General features: G+C 41.5%; 1 protein-coding gene across 1 annotated transcript in view; it reads right to left on the bottom strand.

Moving 5' to 3' along the window:
* Nucleotides 1–17,865, bottom strand: part of LOC150077724 (MFS-type transporter SLC18B1-like) — a 199,517-nt gene that overhangs the window by 136,572 nt on the left and 45,080 nt on the right. Inside the window, exon 5 of the mRNA XM_090385227.1 lies at nt 2,050–2,118. Coding sequence (XP_090241353.1) covers nt 2,050–2,118 — 69 coding nt within the window. The remainder of the gene's footprint in view (nt 1–2,049; nt 2,119–17,865) is intronic.

Below are 17,865 nucleotides of genomic sequence, written 5' to 3'. Positions count from 1 at the left end.
CTTATATCTCGCGAAAAGGATTCTTCTGCTCCTATGCTTATCTTTCGTGACACTCCGATTTCTAGGCAAGTTGATATATCTCTTTTGGGGATTATCCTGACTTCTAATCTCTCTTGGCCCAAGCACATCACAGATACTGATTCCTCTGCATCTAAAAAACTTGGTTTTCTCTTTCGCTCTCAGCCTTACTTTTCTTCCAAACAGCTGTTCACTCTGTACAAATCATAGACCCGCCCTACCATGTAATATTGTTCCCACATCTAGGGCGGTGCCCCCAAAACTTCTCTCAGGCCTCTAGTTTCCGTTCAGAAGAGGGCAGTTAGTTAATTAATGACTCATCTCTAACAGATTCTCTCCACTTGCTGTCTCATAGACGTACCGTTTCTGCTGCATGCCTTTTCTACAGATATTTCCACTTGCACTGTTATTTTGAATTGGCTTCTATAATTCTCGATCAATCTTTCAAAACAGTCCAAACAGGTACCGCCACCAACCACCATCCATTTACTTTCCAACTACACATCCATTTACTTTCCAAACCCACAGAACCAACTTTTCATCTTCCTCGTTTGTTCATTCAACTGCTGTTTTCTGTCTAATGTCGACAAATATCTTCTCTCGTCTTCTCAACCTCCAACACAAGCATGGTACTAAGTACTATAGGTTCGAATACCTCATGTGTTTGGAGTTTTCATAAATAAAAAAATTCAATTCAAGGTGCAGCATTGTTAAAGAAAGATTTACATAAAATACCCATGATCGTGAGCAGCGATTATAATGGTAACTTCAGATTGGAAGAAAATAAACCATTAATTACTTTTCTGCCAGAATCGTTCAGTCTCACAATGAACACTAATCCCTCAATCTCATCTACAAGGTTGTGTACATCAATCGACACTGTTTTTAAGAGGTTTTTAGATACGTTGCAGTTGCAAGTATACGTCTGTTCCTTCACTTATCGTAATTCCATTCTATCTTGTCTTCCAGATGAAATTATTGAAATTTGTGAATGATGATTAAAACATTTACAATACAAAAGCTCTTTTATTTTGTAATCAATATTACTTTTGGAAATGACGTCATTGACGTCGCTTCCAGAAAGTAACCGAGTCAGTGTCAGACCCTATCCGGAATGTAACTGACGCCATTTACAGAAAAGACGTCATTTGATGTCATTTCCATTTCATAAAATCATGACAAATTTGTTTTACTACAGTCTGAAATTTAGTAGGTACTGCCAAAGATGTTTACACATCAAAAATCCCCCTTCCCGTTTTACTCATCCATTCACTCCAAAGGTTTGTATGGTTCAGCCTTGAATTTATTTAAGCTCTCACCTTTCACAACGACAGATGGAAGTTTGTTCCATCTCGCTGGCTAAAGGCAAATTTCTGCACGTCTAGTCTACAGCTGTCTTTCCTCAATTTGAATTTATGCCCCCGTGGGTGCAGAATCTGAGCAAGCGGAAGAATTCCATCAGCATTGAGCTTGCTCACACCATTCAAGGCTTTATCCACTTCAATCAGATCACCTTGCAGGTTCCTAGTCTCCAGATGCCACAATTTGCAGAACTTAAGCCTATCTTGGTAACACAAACCCTTTGTTCCACTCACTAATCTCGTAGCCCCTCTCTGTACTCGTTCTTGTAGCTAATCTTTCCTAAAATGAGGCCTCCAGATCTATGCAGTACTCAAGGTGTGGCCTGACCTTTGTTTTTTACAAGGGGATAATTACCTCCTTATCCCTGCTAGTAAAATTCCTATATATCATTGACAAGACCCCATGAGCTACACCTGCAGCCTGTCTGCAAGAGTAACTCATTGAGGAGATGTAGAAGTGTCAAATCCATTGTAAATCCATAGAATTTCCAGTTGTGTAACCCACAAAGCATGAATTTCCTACAACCAAATACATGAAGAAAGCATTTTTATTTGTATAAAGTGTATAATTTTATAAATAACTGAAAAAGAAATTATATATAATTATTTAAAACTTAACTCATTTATTATATTAAAACTCATTATAAATGATTAAAATGGCAGTACTTACAGCATAAAGTAAGCCGCCAATTGCAGGTCCTATGGTACCACCTAGTCCAATACATGCTTCTGTAAGACCCTATGAATATTAAAAGCAATTATGAATAAATCTGTTGATTTTCATGGATAAGAACGGTAAAGCAAGTTGGATGAAAAATGAATACTAATGATAGATATTCATCCTCAGTAATAAACAATGTTACAGTCAAGTGCCAACTACAAGATTTTTCTGGTTTTGTTGCTTAAATTTTTTTAAAAATATAGAATTGATATTTCGTTCATATCGTGGCTACTATTAGATAGATTAAAGATTGTATAGAATAACTTCCCTTATGTTACTTGTAGGATGAGGGAATAACTTCCCTCATCCTACAAGTAAGAGGCAAAGATATTTGTAAAGAGACTTTAATCATACTTTCATGAAATTGTGTGACACTCTAGATATAATTATAGTGTTTCTGAAAACTGTAAAGAGGGCACTACTGTTCATTTTTTTATATACAGGAATTTTTGTAGCAGGGATAAGGAGGTGATTATTCCCTTGTATAGGGCAATGGTCAGGCCACACCTTGAGTACTGTATACAGGTCTGGAGGCCTCATTTCAAGAAGGATGTACAGCTGCTGGAACGAGTACAGAGAAGGGCAACAAGATTAGCGAATGGAACATAGGGTTGCTCTTACGAAGAAAGGGTTAAGTTTTGCAAATTACAGTGTCCGGAGACTAGGCACCGACGAGGTGATTTGATAAAGGTGTATAAAGCCTTGAATGGGTTGAGCATGCTCAATGCTGATGAGATTCTGCCTCTTGCTCAGAATAATCACCTGAGAGGGCATAAATTCAAATTGAGGAAAGAAAGATGTAGGATAGACGTGCGGAAATTTGTGTTTAGCCAGCGGGTAGTTGGTTAGTGGAATAGACTTCCATCCCTTGTTGTGGACGTTGATAGCCTAAATAAATTTAAGGCTCAGCTGGACAGGTATTTGGAACGAACGGAGTGGTGAAGTTGAAGTTTTTTTTTTTTTTTTTTTTGGCTGATGCTGCATAAGCTTGCTTTCTTGCATCATATGCTTCTACTAATGCTAATGCTAATATCTCACAGGTAAAGCAAAATGGGAGCAACACTGGAAACATGATCTGATGAGAAAATGCAGTCAGTAATTTGATTTTTATTTTTGCAAAATGGACTAATGAAGTGAAATTCACTAAAAATTGTCAGTCTAGGTTAAAAATGTTATATCAACAGAAATAGGTCTAAATTTTTTAATATTATTGGTATTATTATTCACAGTGGTAGCAATAATGGAGCAAGCTTATACTAAATGGAGCAAGCTTATACAGTATCATTCAAAAACAAAATCACTGGAAACACTACCCACCCTCATCTGTCCATCACCTATAATAATGTTTAATTCCCCCATACATTTATTCACACCGATTTCCACAACACCAGATGGTAGTTTGTTTCAATAATCAATTACAACTAAAACAAATTTTTGCATGTCTAAGCTATTCCTTGAGCAGCATGATGTAGGTAAACTATGTTGTTTGTAGATAATAAAGCTCTCAAAACCTATGTTGGTATTATTTATTTATTTATAGTAAATAATGCAGGGATTACCTTGATGTCTTTATAGGAAGGCATTGTGTGCATATTCCCGAATTGGAAATATGCACACAATGGAGTAAATTTTTTTGACTTCTTCAGTGACAGCTTTTCCACCTTGAGGTTGTCACAGACATTAGCATTAGTAGAGGCATTTGATGCAAGAAAGCAAGCTTATGCAGCATCAGCCAAAAAAATAAATAAATAAAAAATAACTACTTCCACTTCACCCCTCTGTTCGTTCGAAATACCTGTCCAGCTGAGCCTTAAACTTATTTAGGCTATCAACTTCCACGACAAGGAATAGAAGTCTGTTCCATCAACCAACCACCCGCTGGCTAAAGGCAAATTTCCTCACATCTATCCTACATCTGTCTTTCCTCAATTTGAATTTATGCTCTCTCAGGTGATTATTCTGAGCAAGAGGAAGAATCTCATCAGCATTGAGCATGCTCAAACCATTCAAGGCTTTATACACCTCTATCAGATCACCTCGCTGGCGCCTAGTCTCCAGACATTGTAATTTGCAAAACTTCAGCCTTTCTTCGTAAGAGCACCCCTTTGTTCCATTCACTAATCTTGTTGCCCTTCTTTGTACTCATTCCAGCAGCTCTATATCCTTCTTGAAATGAGGCCGCCAGACCTGTATACAGTACTCTAGGTGTGGCCTGACCATTGCCTTATACAAGGGAATAATCACCTACTTATCCCTGCTAGAAAAATTCCTATATATTATTGACAATACACTATGAGCTACTCTTACAGCCCTTCTGCACTGGTCAGAGAACTTCATATCTGCTTGCCCAACCACCCCCAGGTCCCTTGCATTCTCTACCACTGTCAGTGTAGTACCACAGAGTTGCTACGTTGCTCTGGGGTTGCTGTTTCCCATATGTAGTACTTTACATTTGTCAATGTTAAACTTCATTTGCCACCTATCAGCCAATCTGCTCAACCTTTCCAGATCCTGTTCCAGTAGCATAGTGTCAGTAGTGTCCTTGACAACCCTGCCAACCTTCGTATCGTCTACAAACTTGGACATTAAGCTTGATATACCATCAACAATATCATTTATAAATACAGAAAACAATAATGGACCCAATACTGAACCCTGAGGGACTCCACTAATAACATTAGTCCACGATGAGCTGTGTCCATTAATTACCACTCTCTGTCTTCTCCCCCTCAACCACCCCTTTATCCATAGCAGCAATTTGCCTCCAACACCACACTGCTCCAATTTGTGCAGCAGTCTTCCATGTGCAACAGTATCAAAAGCCTTTCTAAGATCCAAGAATATAATATCAAAGTTATTCCCTGCATCCAGTTCTTTTGTGACTGCATCATGGTATCCAATCAAATTGGTCAGGCAAGATTTCCCCTTAACAAAACCATGCTGTGTCCGAGCTATAACTGAAGTCTTGTATAGATGATCCTGCAGTGCTTCTTTAACCAGTGCCCCCAATAATTTTCTGGGAACAGAAGTCAAACTAACAGGTCTCTAATTACTTGTGTCGCCCTTTGATCCTCTTATGTGAATTGGGGTCACATTTGCACATCTCCAGTCCATGGGTACTTCCCCTGAGTCCAAGGAAGCTCTCATAATTATGGCTAAGGGTTTGCTTACTTCCTTTGCTGCCTCCTTTAATATAACTGGATAGATCCCATCCACCCCAGGTGCCTTTCTTGTATTTATCTTCAACAATTTCTCCTCCACTTTACTCTCAGTTATTACAAGATTCTCTAACTTACTGCCAAAGTTGAATACACCTCTGGCATTCCCCTCGCTGAAAAACTCCTCATGTGTGAATGTCAATGCAAAATATTCATTCAGTTTATTAGCTACCTGAGCAGGATCATCAAGAGTTGACACATCGATATCAAGTGGACCAATCTGATTCATCCCCTTCCTTCTAGAGTTTACCTAAGTAAAGAACTCTTTGCTGTTTTTCTTTGCATTCCTTGCCAAAGATTTCTCGTAATCTGCCTTCACCTTCCTAACCTCCTTTGTAACTTGGTTACAGATCAACTTGTATCTATCATAGGCTTCTATGTCATGTGTTAATTTGTAAGTATCCCATGCATTTTTCTTCTCTGCCATATGCCTCATTAGTTCATCTGACATCCACTTTGGCCTAAACCTTGAACAATATTTCTTAGTTGGTATGTAAAGCCTAGTAGCTTCCAAGATAAGTTCTTTGAATGCTTCCCATTTTGAATTTGCTGTTGGTAACATCATCAGTTGGTCCCACTGTATACAATTTAAATACTGTCTCAGTCCATCGTAGTCACCTTCATCGTAGCAATAACCCTTCCCTTTACCACTAATGGTAGTTACCTCTTTGAGTAAATCCCACTTCAGCACACTGTGATCACTGCCACCTAGTGGTTCATATACCTGCAGATTCTTAATGCATGAAGAATCACTACTGATAATTAAATCAAGAGTATTACTCCCTCTAGGTGCCTCCCGAACATGCTGATGTAGAAAACAATCATCCAATAAATCCACAAAAGCCTTGCTAGTGTGTGAGTGACCAGCCCCAAAATTTCAGTCAATATCTGGGAAATTAAAATCCCCCATTATAAGACTCTCTGATTTACTGGCCCACTCTATTTCTCTATGCAGTTCCTTATTATACTCATCAGAGTCATTAGGCCTATAGCACACTCCTACTCTCAATTTTGATCTCCCAATGCTTATGTCACACCAAACTGGCTAGACATTGCACTGTTCAGTGATGTTGACTGGCTTCACTTCCTTGGATTTTATGTATTTCTTAACTAATAGCATAACCCCTCCTCCCTTCCAATCCTGACTATCCTTTCTGTAGACATTGTACTCCCCAAATTCCAGTTCTGCATTTCTTATATCTGTGGGACACCACGTCTCTGAAATCCCCACAATATCTGCCTTTGATGTTTTGAGCAATACCTCAAATTCATCAAATTTATTTACTAAACTAATAGCATTGTTGTACACGCAAGTATACCTGCACCTGTTCTTTTTCTTAGCTACCCTAACACAACCCATGTGTTTACTTGTACCCCAGTGATTCCCAGCAGTCTCTGAAATATTATGCATCTTATTTTCCAGGCTGTGGCTCATTCCAATAAAAGCAGTGCAAGAATCACTTTCACCTCTGCCAGTGGCTACTGTTAATCTATTAGTACTTGTATCCCCCCAATCTAGCAGTTTTCCGACCCACCTAACACTGCCTCGATAGCATCAGCAAACATTCTTGCACCCTTTCTATTTAAGTATATCACATCCCTGTAGAAACAGTCTCTCCTGTTAACAAGTACAGACCAGGCTGAAAAAAATTTTACCCCTTGAGCCTTGCACAATCTTTCCAGGGCTGAATTGACCGACAGGGTTCTCATGATATACTCCCTCCTATCGTGTCTGGGCAGAATTGCAGACACTTTCAAATTCAACCCTAATTCACAGCTTTTTTTCAACAGGGACCTGTACTTGTTAAGTAATTCCGCTGGTCTCCTACTCTTAATATCATTAGTGCCAACGTGTACAACTATATCACCTATATCTCTTGGTATATCACCTATCAAGCTTAATGTCGAAGTTTGCAGACGATACAAAGGTAGGCAGGGTTGTCAAGGACACTACTGACACTATGCTGCTGCAACAGGATCTGGAAAGGTTGAGTAGATGGGCTGAGAGGTGGCAAATGAAGTTTAACATTGACAAATGTAAAGTACTACACATGGGAAACAGCAACCCCAGAGCAACATATCAACTCTGTGGTACTACACTGACAGTGGTAGAGAATGAAAGGGACCTGGGGGTGGTTGTGCAGGCAGATATGAAGTTCTCTGAGCAGTGCAGACGGGCTGCAAGAGTAGCTCATGGTGTATTGTCAATGATATATAGGAATTTTTCTAGCAGGGATAAGGAGGTGATTATTCCCTTGTACAAGGCAATGGTCAGGCCACACCTAGAGTACTGTATACAGGTCTGGAGGCCTCATTTCAATAAGGGTGTAGAGCTGCTGGAACGAGTACAGAGAAGGGCAACAAGATTAGTGAACGGAACAAAGGGGTGCTCTTACGAAGAACAAAGGGGTGCTCTTATAGAGGTGTATAAAGCATTGAATGGTTTGAGCATGCTCAATGCTGATGGGATTCTTCCTCTCGCTGAGAATAATCACCTGAGAGGGCATAACTTCAAATTGAGGAAAGACAGATGTAGGATAGACGTGCGGAAATTTGCCTTTAACCAGCGAGTAGTTGGTTGGTGGAACAGACTTCCATCCCTTGTCGTGGAAGTTGATAGCCTAAATAAGTTTAAGGCTCAGCTGGACAGGTATTTTGAACGAACAGAGGGGTGAAGTGGAAGTGGTTTTTTTTTTTTTTTTTTTTTGGCTGATGCTGCATAAGCTTGCTTTCTTGCATCAAATGCCTCTACTAATGCTATACCAACTATATCTCTCAGATATGCCAGACAAGCTGTACTTGCTACATGGGAGTCTAAAATGCTGATGAAACTGATATTCCAGTGATTTTCAAGTCAAGTGGACCCAATTTTTGCGAAGACTGGATGGTCCATGACAGACAAATCCTCTGCTTGCACCTTCACGATGGTGGGACTGTTAGTAACGCTGGATACAACGTCCATGCACATGCACACTGTGGGTGACCACTCAGGGGTGAACCAATGTAAGCAGGGATAGACATGTGGCACCCACAACACATGGAGGAATGCCATGCCTCTATGTTACCAGGCAATACTAGGTGGTAGATGACTCTCATCGACTGGTGAATGACAACCACTTTGCTTATTGGAGGCTTGAAGTGGTGGAACCCATGTTTAGTCTCCAGAGCTAAGTTCCAGTAAACCCTTCCCCATCTCTTCCATCATGCAGTATGACTGATGACTTTTGAGGTAATGATGAACATCATGGTGAGATACAATCTTCCTTACATTTCAAAGTTACAGCTCTAAAACGGTATTCGCAGGCGGCCACTAGTTAGTACACCGGACCGAAACTATTGGTAACTCTTTAGGAGTCTTCCGGATCAGCTAGTTTATAATCTTGCTGCCTCAACTCTGCCAGATAGTGACTGGAAGAAGTCCGAGTAGTGTGTGTATATGGAGGGCATTGTTGAGGCCACGTTATGTCAAGGATCTGGGTATATTCTTACCATGTCCCACCCACTTTTTCTTACTATTGAATGCACCATGAATTGTCAAACTAATAGAGCAAACTTATCTGCGAAAAGATCTAAACTTCCCAAGCACTTCCTAATTCATTTCACAAATATATGTGGTCTCAATTCTAATCTCAACGATGTCCATTTCGACTTGCAGTCTGCTAAACCCCCATGTACTTTTTCCTGACAGAATCTCAGTTATCGGTTGATTCGAACACTGCTCGTCTCAGTTGCCCATATTATTCGCTGTATGATTCCTTTTGCCTCAAAGGTGGTACTTATGCATATGTCTGTTCCGATATTCCCTGTCAGAGACTTGGTAATTTGGAATATCCTGGTTTCGATCTTCTCTGACTTAAAATCTCTCTACCTGATTGGGTCAAATACATCTGTTGTCTCTACCATTCTGCCAACTCCACTTGGAGCTCTTTGACTTCCTCCCTTTAAAACTTAACTTTCTCCAGTCCTACTTTCCTAACAGTGAGGTAATTTAACTTGTTGATTATAATGTTCACAACTCCAGCTGGCTTCAGTTTTGAAGTCACACCGACCCAGCTGGTCGAGATGCTAAGGCTTTTGCAATTACTAATGACCTTGCATATATTGTTCATTTACCTACAAGAACACAGGACAATCCTAACCATGCAGCCAACACGGTTGATCCTTTTCTCACAAACAACCCTTCTAAGTACACAGTCGAAGTGAGTGGTCCTTTAGGGACTTGAGGTAACAACTTGGTGATTGTCTCTTCTCCAATGGAACCTTTATATCATGGCTATTCCCAACCTCACATTGTTTGGCATTACAAGAATGCAAAATGGGATGACCTGCAAGATTTCCTTTATTCTTTCCCTTGGTCGGATTACTGTTTCAAAACTTCTGATGTCAAAGTTTGCTCAGATCGTGTCAGTGAAATTATTCTTGTAGGAATGGAATCCTTTATTCCACACTCCACTTTAAAATCTCGTCCTTTATCTAAACCTTGGGTTTCCAATAAATGTGCTAAGGCTGTTCAAGAGAAGAATGTTGCATATCGTAATTGGCTTGTTTCTAATTCTTCAGTTTCATTTTCTGCCTACACCAAAGCTCACAACAATTATAAAGCAGTTATTAATCAGTCCAAACTAGATTTTTAACAGACTAAGAGTTGAAAACTTGCGTCTTGTCCTAATGGTAGCCGACCATTCTGGTCTCTTGCCAAAGCTATTAGCCGCAATTTTGCAGTTCTCTGCTCCCACCTCTGTCAAAACCAGGTGGTTCTGTTGTGACTTCATCAAAGATAAAGCTGACCTGCTGGCATCCCATTTTTCTTCCATCTGCTGTATCAATGATCTTGGTAAAACACCTCCCACCATTCCCAACCCACTCCATTCAATGCCTCCTGTGGTCTTCCATCAAAAGGATGTCAGAAGGAATTTGACAAATCTTGATGCTAAGAAAGCTCCAGGTCTTGATGGTATTTCTCCACTTGTTCTCAAAACCTGTGCTCCTGAACTTACTCCTATTCTTTGCCGCCTTTTTTCACTTTCTTATTCCAAAGGTGTTTTTCCTTCCGCTTGGAAATTTGCTCATATCCAGCCAGTTCCTAAAAAGGGTGACAAATCCCTCCTATCCAATTATCGTCCCATTGCAATTACTTCTACTCTTTCTAAAGTAATGGAGAAATTAATTAACCACCAACTCTTAAACTACCTAGAAACCTTCCGTCTGATCAACGATGGCCAGTATGGATTCCGTCAGTGTCGATCCACTGGTAATATTCTCGCTAATGTTACCCATTTATGGACAAATACAATGGTACAGTTCAGGGAAACATTAGCAGTTGTTCTTGACATGTCAAAGGCTTTCGATTGTGTTTGGCATAAAGGTCTCCTAAACAAGCTTCCATCTTATGGTTTGCCAACTGTTTTTTTGCAATTGGTTATCCAGTTTTCTCTCTGATCGCTCACTGAGGGTGATGGTAGATGGCTCTGTCTTCTAACTTTTCCACTAATGCTGGTGTACCCCAAGGTTCAGTTCCTTCCCCCACTATTTTCCTCTTGTATATTAATGACTTATTCCATTGACTGGAAATCCTATCCCTAGTTTTGCTGATGACAGCACATTGCATTCCACTTTCCTTTTTGAGAAACCTTGCCCTGCTCAATCAACTTCAACTTCTCGAATATCCGCTACCAATTCCTTAAATGCTGATTTCCAAGTAATTCTTCAGTGGAGAAAAGACAACTTAGTTGATTTCAATCCTTCTAAAACTTAGTCTTGTCTTATATCTTGCAAAATGGATTCTTCTGCTCCTATGCTTATCGTTTGTGACACTCCGATTTCTACGAAAAATGATATATCTCTTTTGGGGTTTACCTTGACTTCTAATCTCTCTTAGCACAAGCACATTACAAATATTGCTTCCTCTGCATTTAAAAAATTTCGTTTTCTCTTTCGCTCTCGGTGTTACTTTTCTTCCAAACAGCTGTTCACTCTGTATAAATCGCAAATCCGACCTAGCATGGAATATTGTTCCCACATCTGGGGTAGTGCTCACAAAATCTCTCTGAGGCTTCTAGATTCCATTCAGAAGAGAGCAGTTAGTTTAATTAATGACTCTTCTCTAACTGAGTTTCTCCACTCGCTATCTCATGGATGTGCTGTTTCTGCTGAATGCCTTTTCTACAGATACTTCCATGGGCACTGTTCTTTGGAATTGGCTTCTATAATCCAGCACTCTCTTTCAAAACAATCCGAACATGTGCCGCCACCAGCCAACATCCATTTACCGTCCAACTTCAAACTCACAGAACCAACTTTTCATCTCCCTCGTTTATTCATTCAACTGCCACTTTCTGGAACAACCTTCCTTTGTACCTACTTCCTGAAAATTACTGTCAACAGAAGTTCAAGTCTAATATCAACAAATATCTTCTTTAGTGTTCTTAACCTCCAACCCAAGCACGGTACTAAGCACTATAGGTTCTAATACCACATCAAGAGTAATACTCTTGATCTGGTCATCAGCAGTGATTAGCATTAGCATTAGTAGAGGCATACGATGCAAGAAAGCAAGCTTATGCAGCTTCAGCCAAAAAAAAAACCCTTTCACTTCACCCCTCCGTTCGTTCAAAATACTTGTCCAGCTGAGCCTTAAATTTATTTAGGCTATCAACTTCCACAAAAGGGATGGAAGTCTGTTACACCAACTAACTACCCGCTGGCTAAAGGCAAATTTCTGCACATCTGTCTTTCCTCAATTTGAATTTATGCCCTCTCAAATGATTATTCTGAGCAAGAGGATGACTTCCATCAGCATTGAGCATGCTCAAGTCATTCAAGGCTTTGTACACCTCTATCAGATCACCTCGCCGGTGCCAAGACTCCAGACACTGTAATTTGCAAAACTTAAGCCTTTCTTCATAAGAGCAACCCTTTGGGTTGCTCTTATGAAGAAAGAGCAACCCAAAGAGCAAACCTTTTGTTAAGGAAAGGTCTTGCTCTCCATAAGAGCAAGACCTTCCCTTAACAAAACCATGCTGTGTCTGAGCTATAACATTCAAGGAACTAATCTTGGAAGCTACCAGGCTTTACATACCAACTAAGAAATATTGTTCAAGGTTTAGGCCTAAATGGTTGTCAGATGAACTAATGAGCCATGTGGCAGAGAAGAAAAATACATGGAATACATACAAATTAATGGGTGACATGGAAGCCTATGATAGACATAAGTTGGTCTGTAATCAAGTCACAAAGGAGATTAGGCAGGCAAAGGCAGACTAGGAAAAATCCTTAGCAAAGGATGTAAAGAAAAACAGAAAAGAGTTCTTTACCTATTTAAACTCAAGAAGGAAAGGGATGAATCAGATTGGTCCACTGGATATTGATGGTTCTACAGTTGAGGATCCTGCTCAGGTGGCTAACAATCTAAATGAGTATTTTGCATCTACATTCATGCATGAGGAGTTATTCAGGAAGGATAATGACGTAGGTAAAGTAAACATTGGCAGTGAGCTAGATGATTTTGTAATAACTGAGAGGAAAGTGGAGGAGAGATTGTTGAGGATAAACATAAAAAAGGAACCTGGGGTGGATGGGATCTATCCAGTTATATTAAAGGAGGCAGCAAAGGAAGTAAGCAAACCCCTAGCCATAATTATGAGAGCTTCTTTGGACTCAGGGGAGGTACCCAAAGACTGGAGATGTGCAAATGTAACCCCAATTCACAAAGGAGGATCAAAGGCTGACACAAGTAATTATAGACCTGTTAGTTTAACTTCTGTTCCAGGTAAATTAATGGAGGCACTGGTTAAAGAAGCACTGCAGGATCATCTAGACAAGAATTCAGTTATAGCTCAGACGCAGCATGGTTTTGTTAAGGGCAGGTCTTGCCTGACCAATTTGATAGGATACTATGATGTAGTCACAAAAGAACTGGATGCAGGGAATAACTTTGATATTATATATTTGGATCTTAGGAAGGCTTTTGATACTTTTGCACATGGAAGACTGCTGCACAAATTGGAGCAGTGTCGCATTGGAGGCATATTGCTGCTATTGATAAGGGGATGGTTGAGTGGCAGAAGAAAGAGAGTGGTAATCCACACTGCTCAACGTGGACTAATGTTATTAGTGGAGTTCCTCAGGGTTCAGTGCTGGGTCCGTTGTTGTTTTCGGTGTTTATGAATGATATTGATGATGTTATATCAAGTTTAATGTCCAAGTTTGCAGATGATACAAAGGTTGGCAGGGTTGTTAAGGACACTACTGACGCTATGCTGCTGCAACAGGATCTGGAAAGGTTGAACAGATGGGCTGAGAGTTGGCAAATGAAGTTTAACACTGACAAATGTAAAGTACTACATATGGGAAACAGTACCCACAGAGCAACGTATCAACTCTGCGGCACTACACTGACAGTGGTGGAGAATGAAAAGGACCTGGGGGTAATTGTGCAGGCAGATATGAAGTTCTCTGAGCCGTGCAGACGAGCTGCAAGAGTAGCTCATGGTGTCTTGTCAATGATATACAGGAATTTTTCTAGCAGGGATAAGGAGGTGATTATTCCCTTGTATAAGGCAATGGTTAGGCCACTTGAGTACTGTATACAGGTCTGGAGGCCTCATTTCAAGAAGGATGTAGAGCTGCTGGAACGGGTACAGAGAAGGGCAACAAGATTAGTGAATGGAACAAAGGGTTGCTCTTACGAAGAAAGGCTTAAGTTTTGCAAATTACAGAGTCTGGAGACTAGGCACCGGCGAGGTGATTTGATAGAGGTGTATAAGGCTTTGAATGGTTTGAGCATGCTCAATGCCAATGGGATTCTTCATCTTGCTCAGAATAATCACCTCAGAGGGCATAAATTCAAATTGAGGAAGGACGGATGTTGGATACATGTGCGGAAATTTGCCTTTGGCCAGCAGGTGGTTGGTTGGTGGAACCGACTTCCATCACTTGTTGTTGAAGTTGATAGCCTAAACAAATTTAAGGCTCAACTGGACAGGTATTTCGAACGAACAGAGGGGTGAAATGGGAGTGGTGTGTTTTTTTTTTTTTGGCTGATGCTGAATAAGCTTGCTTTCTTGCATCATATGCCTCTACTAATGCTAATGCTAATGCTAATAACAGAATTCTTGTCAAGATGATCCTGTATTGCTTCTTTAACCAGTGCTTCCATTAATTTTCCTGGAACAGAAGTTAAACTCACAGGTCTATAATTAATTGTGTCAGCCTTTGATCCTCCTTTGTGAATTGGGGTTACATTTGCACATCTCCAGTCTGTGGGTACCTTCCCTGTGTCCAAGGAAGCTCTCATAATTATGGCTAACGGATTGCTTACTTCCTCTGCTGCCTCCTTTAATATAACTGGATAGATCCCATCCACCCCAGGTGCCTTTCTTGTATTTATCTTCAACAATTTCTCCTCCACTTTACTCTCAATTATTACAAGATCATCTAGCTCACTGCCAGTGTTTACTTCATCTATGGAATTTCGCTTCCTGAATAACTCCTCGTGTGTGAATGTAGATGCAAAATATAGATTTAGTTTGTTAGCTACCTCAGCAGGATCATGAACAGTTGAACCATCGATATCAAGTGGACCAATCTGATTCATCCCCTTCCTTCTAGAGTTTACATAAGTAAAGGACTCCTTGCTGTTTTTCTTTGCATCCCTTGCCAAAGATTTCTCGTAATCTGCCTTCACCTGTCTAATCTCCTTTGTAACTTGGTTACAGATCAACTTATATCTGTCATAGGCTTCTGTGTGTCACATGTTAATTTATATGTATCCCATGCATTTTTCTTCTCTGCCATGTGCCTCATTGGTTCATCTGACATCCATTTAGGCCTAAACCTTGAACAATATTTCTTAGTTGGTATGTAAAGCCTAGTAGCTTCCATGATAAGTTCTTTGAATGTTTCCCATTTTGAGTTTGCTGTTGGTAACATCATCAGTTGGTCCCACTGTATAGAATTTAAATACAGTCTCAGACCATCGTAGTGGCCTTTACGAAAGCAATAACCCTTCCCTTTACCCCTGATGGTAGTTACCTCCTTGAGTAAATCCCACTTCAGCACACTGTGATCACTGCCATCTAGTGGTTCCTGTATCTGCAGATTCTTATTGCATGAAGAATCACTTCTTCTTCTTCTTGGTCCTTAGCTGGCAGCTGAGGGAGGCGGTTGGCCACGCAACCAGTATGCTGCTGTAGGTGCCACAGGGTTTCGGACTTGCTCTGTGATGTTCTTCCATACTTTACGATCCATGGCGTCAGTCCTGGCCTGGTTAATTTCGAGACGTCGGCTCTTCAAGTCATTTTCCACTTGCTTGGCCCACGTTTTCCTATGCGTGGTCCTTTGGATGCTCCATTGGGTGGGTCGTTGTCTCCAAAGGAGTGTGGATGGTATTCTGTTCATGCCCATTCTACATACGTGGCCAAACCATCTAAGCCTTCGCTTCTGGATTTGGTCGGCAATGGTTGGTTGCTGTTGGCATCTGGTGCAGATGGTATCATTACTGATGCGGTCACGACATGAGATGCCCAAAAAATGTCGCAGGCATCGCATTTGGATTACCTCAAGTTTGTTTAAATCTAGCTTGAGACAAATCCATGTTTCTGATCCGTAAAGGAGAATGGGCAGGATCAAAGTCTGGAAGAGTCGGATTTTAGTCTTTGAGGAAATGTTGGTCCTCTTCCACAGACACCATTTGAGCGAGGCGAACGCAGTGGCCGCCTGTCCAATTCTGCTGTGGATTTCCATGGTGGATGCAACTTTCTTCTCCTGGACCAGTGACCCAAGGTATTTAAAGTCCTGCACTTGCTCGATCTGGATGCCTTCGAGATAGAAGGTGGCTTGCGATCCATCCGTTGTCAGGGCCTTTGTCTTATCCACATTGATCTTTAAACCGTATGGCCGGGCAATGCGGGCAATGTAGTAGAGGATGTCCGTGGCTTCAGAGTCGTTACCAGCAAAGATAGCACTATCATCGGCAAACATCAGGTCAGTCACATAGTGATCCTTGTCATATTGTATGCCCCGTCTGTTTCTGAATGCTTGCTTCATAATGGCGTCGACGACGATGTTGAAAAGCAACGGGGAGGCTACATCCCCTTGGCGGACTCCAGTTTGGATGGTAAATTCCTCAGATAAATCGTTCTGGATGCGCACCTGGCTGGTTAAACCGCTGTATGCAGTTTGGAGGAGTGTGATGACTTTTCGAGGTACATGTTCGACCTCTAGTAGTTTCCATAAGGCAGGCCGATGGACACAGTCGAAAGCAGACTTAAAGTCAATGAAAACAATGACGGTTCGCTGTCCATACCGGATCCTCTCCTCCATCAGCTGACGGATGGCAAAGATTTGATCACAGCATCCTCGCCCGGGTCTAAATCCCGCCTGTTCTTCTCGACTGGTTTGCTCGCGATGTTTTTGCAGCCTTGACTGGATGATCTTCATAAAGACCTTTCCGATAATGGAAAGGAGGTTGATGCCATGGTAGTTCTTGCAATCCCGGTTATCACCTTTCTTGTGGATCGGAACGATAATGGCTTTCCTCCATGTTAGCGGAATTTGTTCAGTGCACCAGATGGTTTTGAGGAGTGAGTGTAGTCGGCGAAGCAGTACATCTCCCCCGGCTTTGATCGCTTCTGTGGTGACTTGGTCCACTCCTGGTGCCCGGCCATTCTTTAGGGATTGTATGGCTGCTTTCACTTCTTCTACTGTAGGCTCAACATCGACCATGGAGACTTCAGGGGAATCGATCGATAGTGCGGCTTCTGGCAGTCCCTGAGGTGGTCGTGATTATACAATGCTTTGAAGAATTCACTCCACCGTTGCAGGCGTTCAGACGGTGATCGCACGAAGGTCCCATCAGCATTCTTGATGTTGTCACTAGTCAATTTGGTCTTTCCACTCAGACATCTGAGGGTGCGGTAGAGAGTGTGGTACTCGTTCTTGGATGCCGCCACTTCAAGATCATCTGCCACTTGGTTCCAGTATGCTTCTCTTTCCGCTGTCATCCTCTGTCGGACTTCTCGGTTTAGCTTCCGGTACCGTTCAAAGTCGACCAAATTTGCCTGTTTCCCTTTGTCCACGAGGTCGAGGCACTCGTCTGCTATCCATGATTACGTTCGATGTCGGGCAGGTGGACATAGGGCACTTGGCACATTCCAGGATGGCATCAGAGATCTGCTTTTCTTCTTCATTTATATCCTCGGGCACGGCTAGCGTCTCGAAGCGGTTGGATAGGGCGATCTGATATGCTCCTTTGTTGACAGCATTCATTAGCTGCCTCCAGTCCAGCTTGGCTGACCGAGATGACCTTTTTGCATGCCGTAATTTGAGCTGCACCTTAGCCCGGATGAGGTAGTGATCAGATCCGCAATCAGGTCCCCTCATGGCACGAACGTCCATGAGTGATGAGCGAAATCGAGTGTTGATCAGAATGTAGTCCAGGATTGCTGAGTCCTTGCCAGATGGATTTCGCCATGTAAGTTGCTGTTTTTGAGGGTGCTGGAATTGGCTGTTTCCGATGATCAGGTTGTTAGATGTGGCAAAGGACAAC

This window comes from Mastigoproctus giganteus, chromosome 11 (assembly GCF_048544385.1).
Source record: "Mastigoproctus giganteus isolate SK-2022 chromosome 11, ASM4854438v1, whole genome shotgun sequence".
Taxonomy (NCBI): domain Eukaryota; kingdom Metazoa; phylum Arthropoda; class Arachnida; order Uropygi; family Thelyphonidae; genus Mastigoproctus; species Mastigoproctus giganteus.
This window is presented reverse-complemented; position numbering and strand designations above follow the sequence as displayed.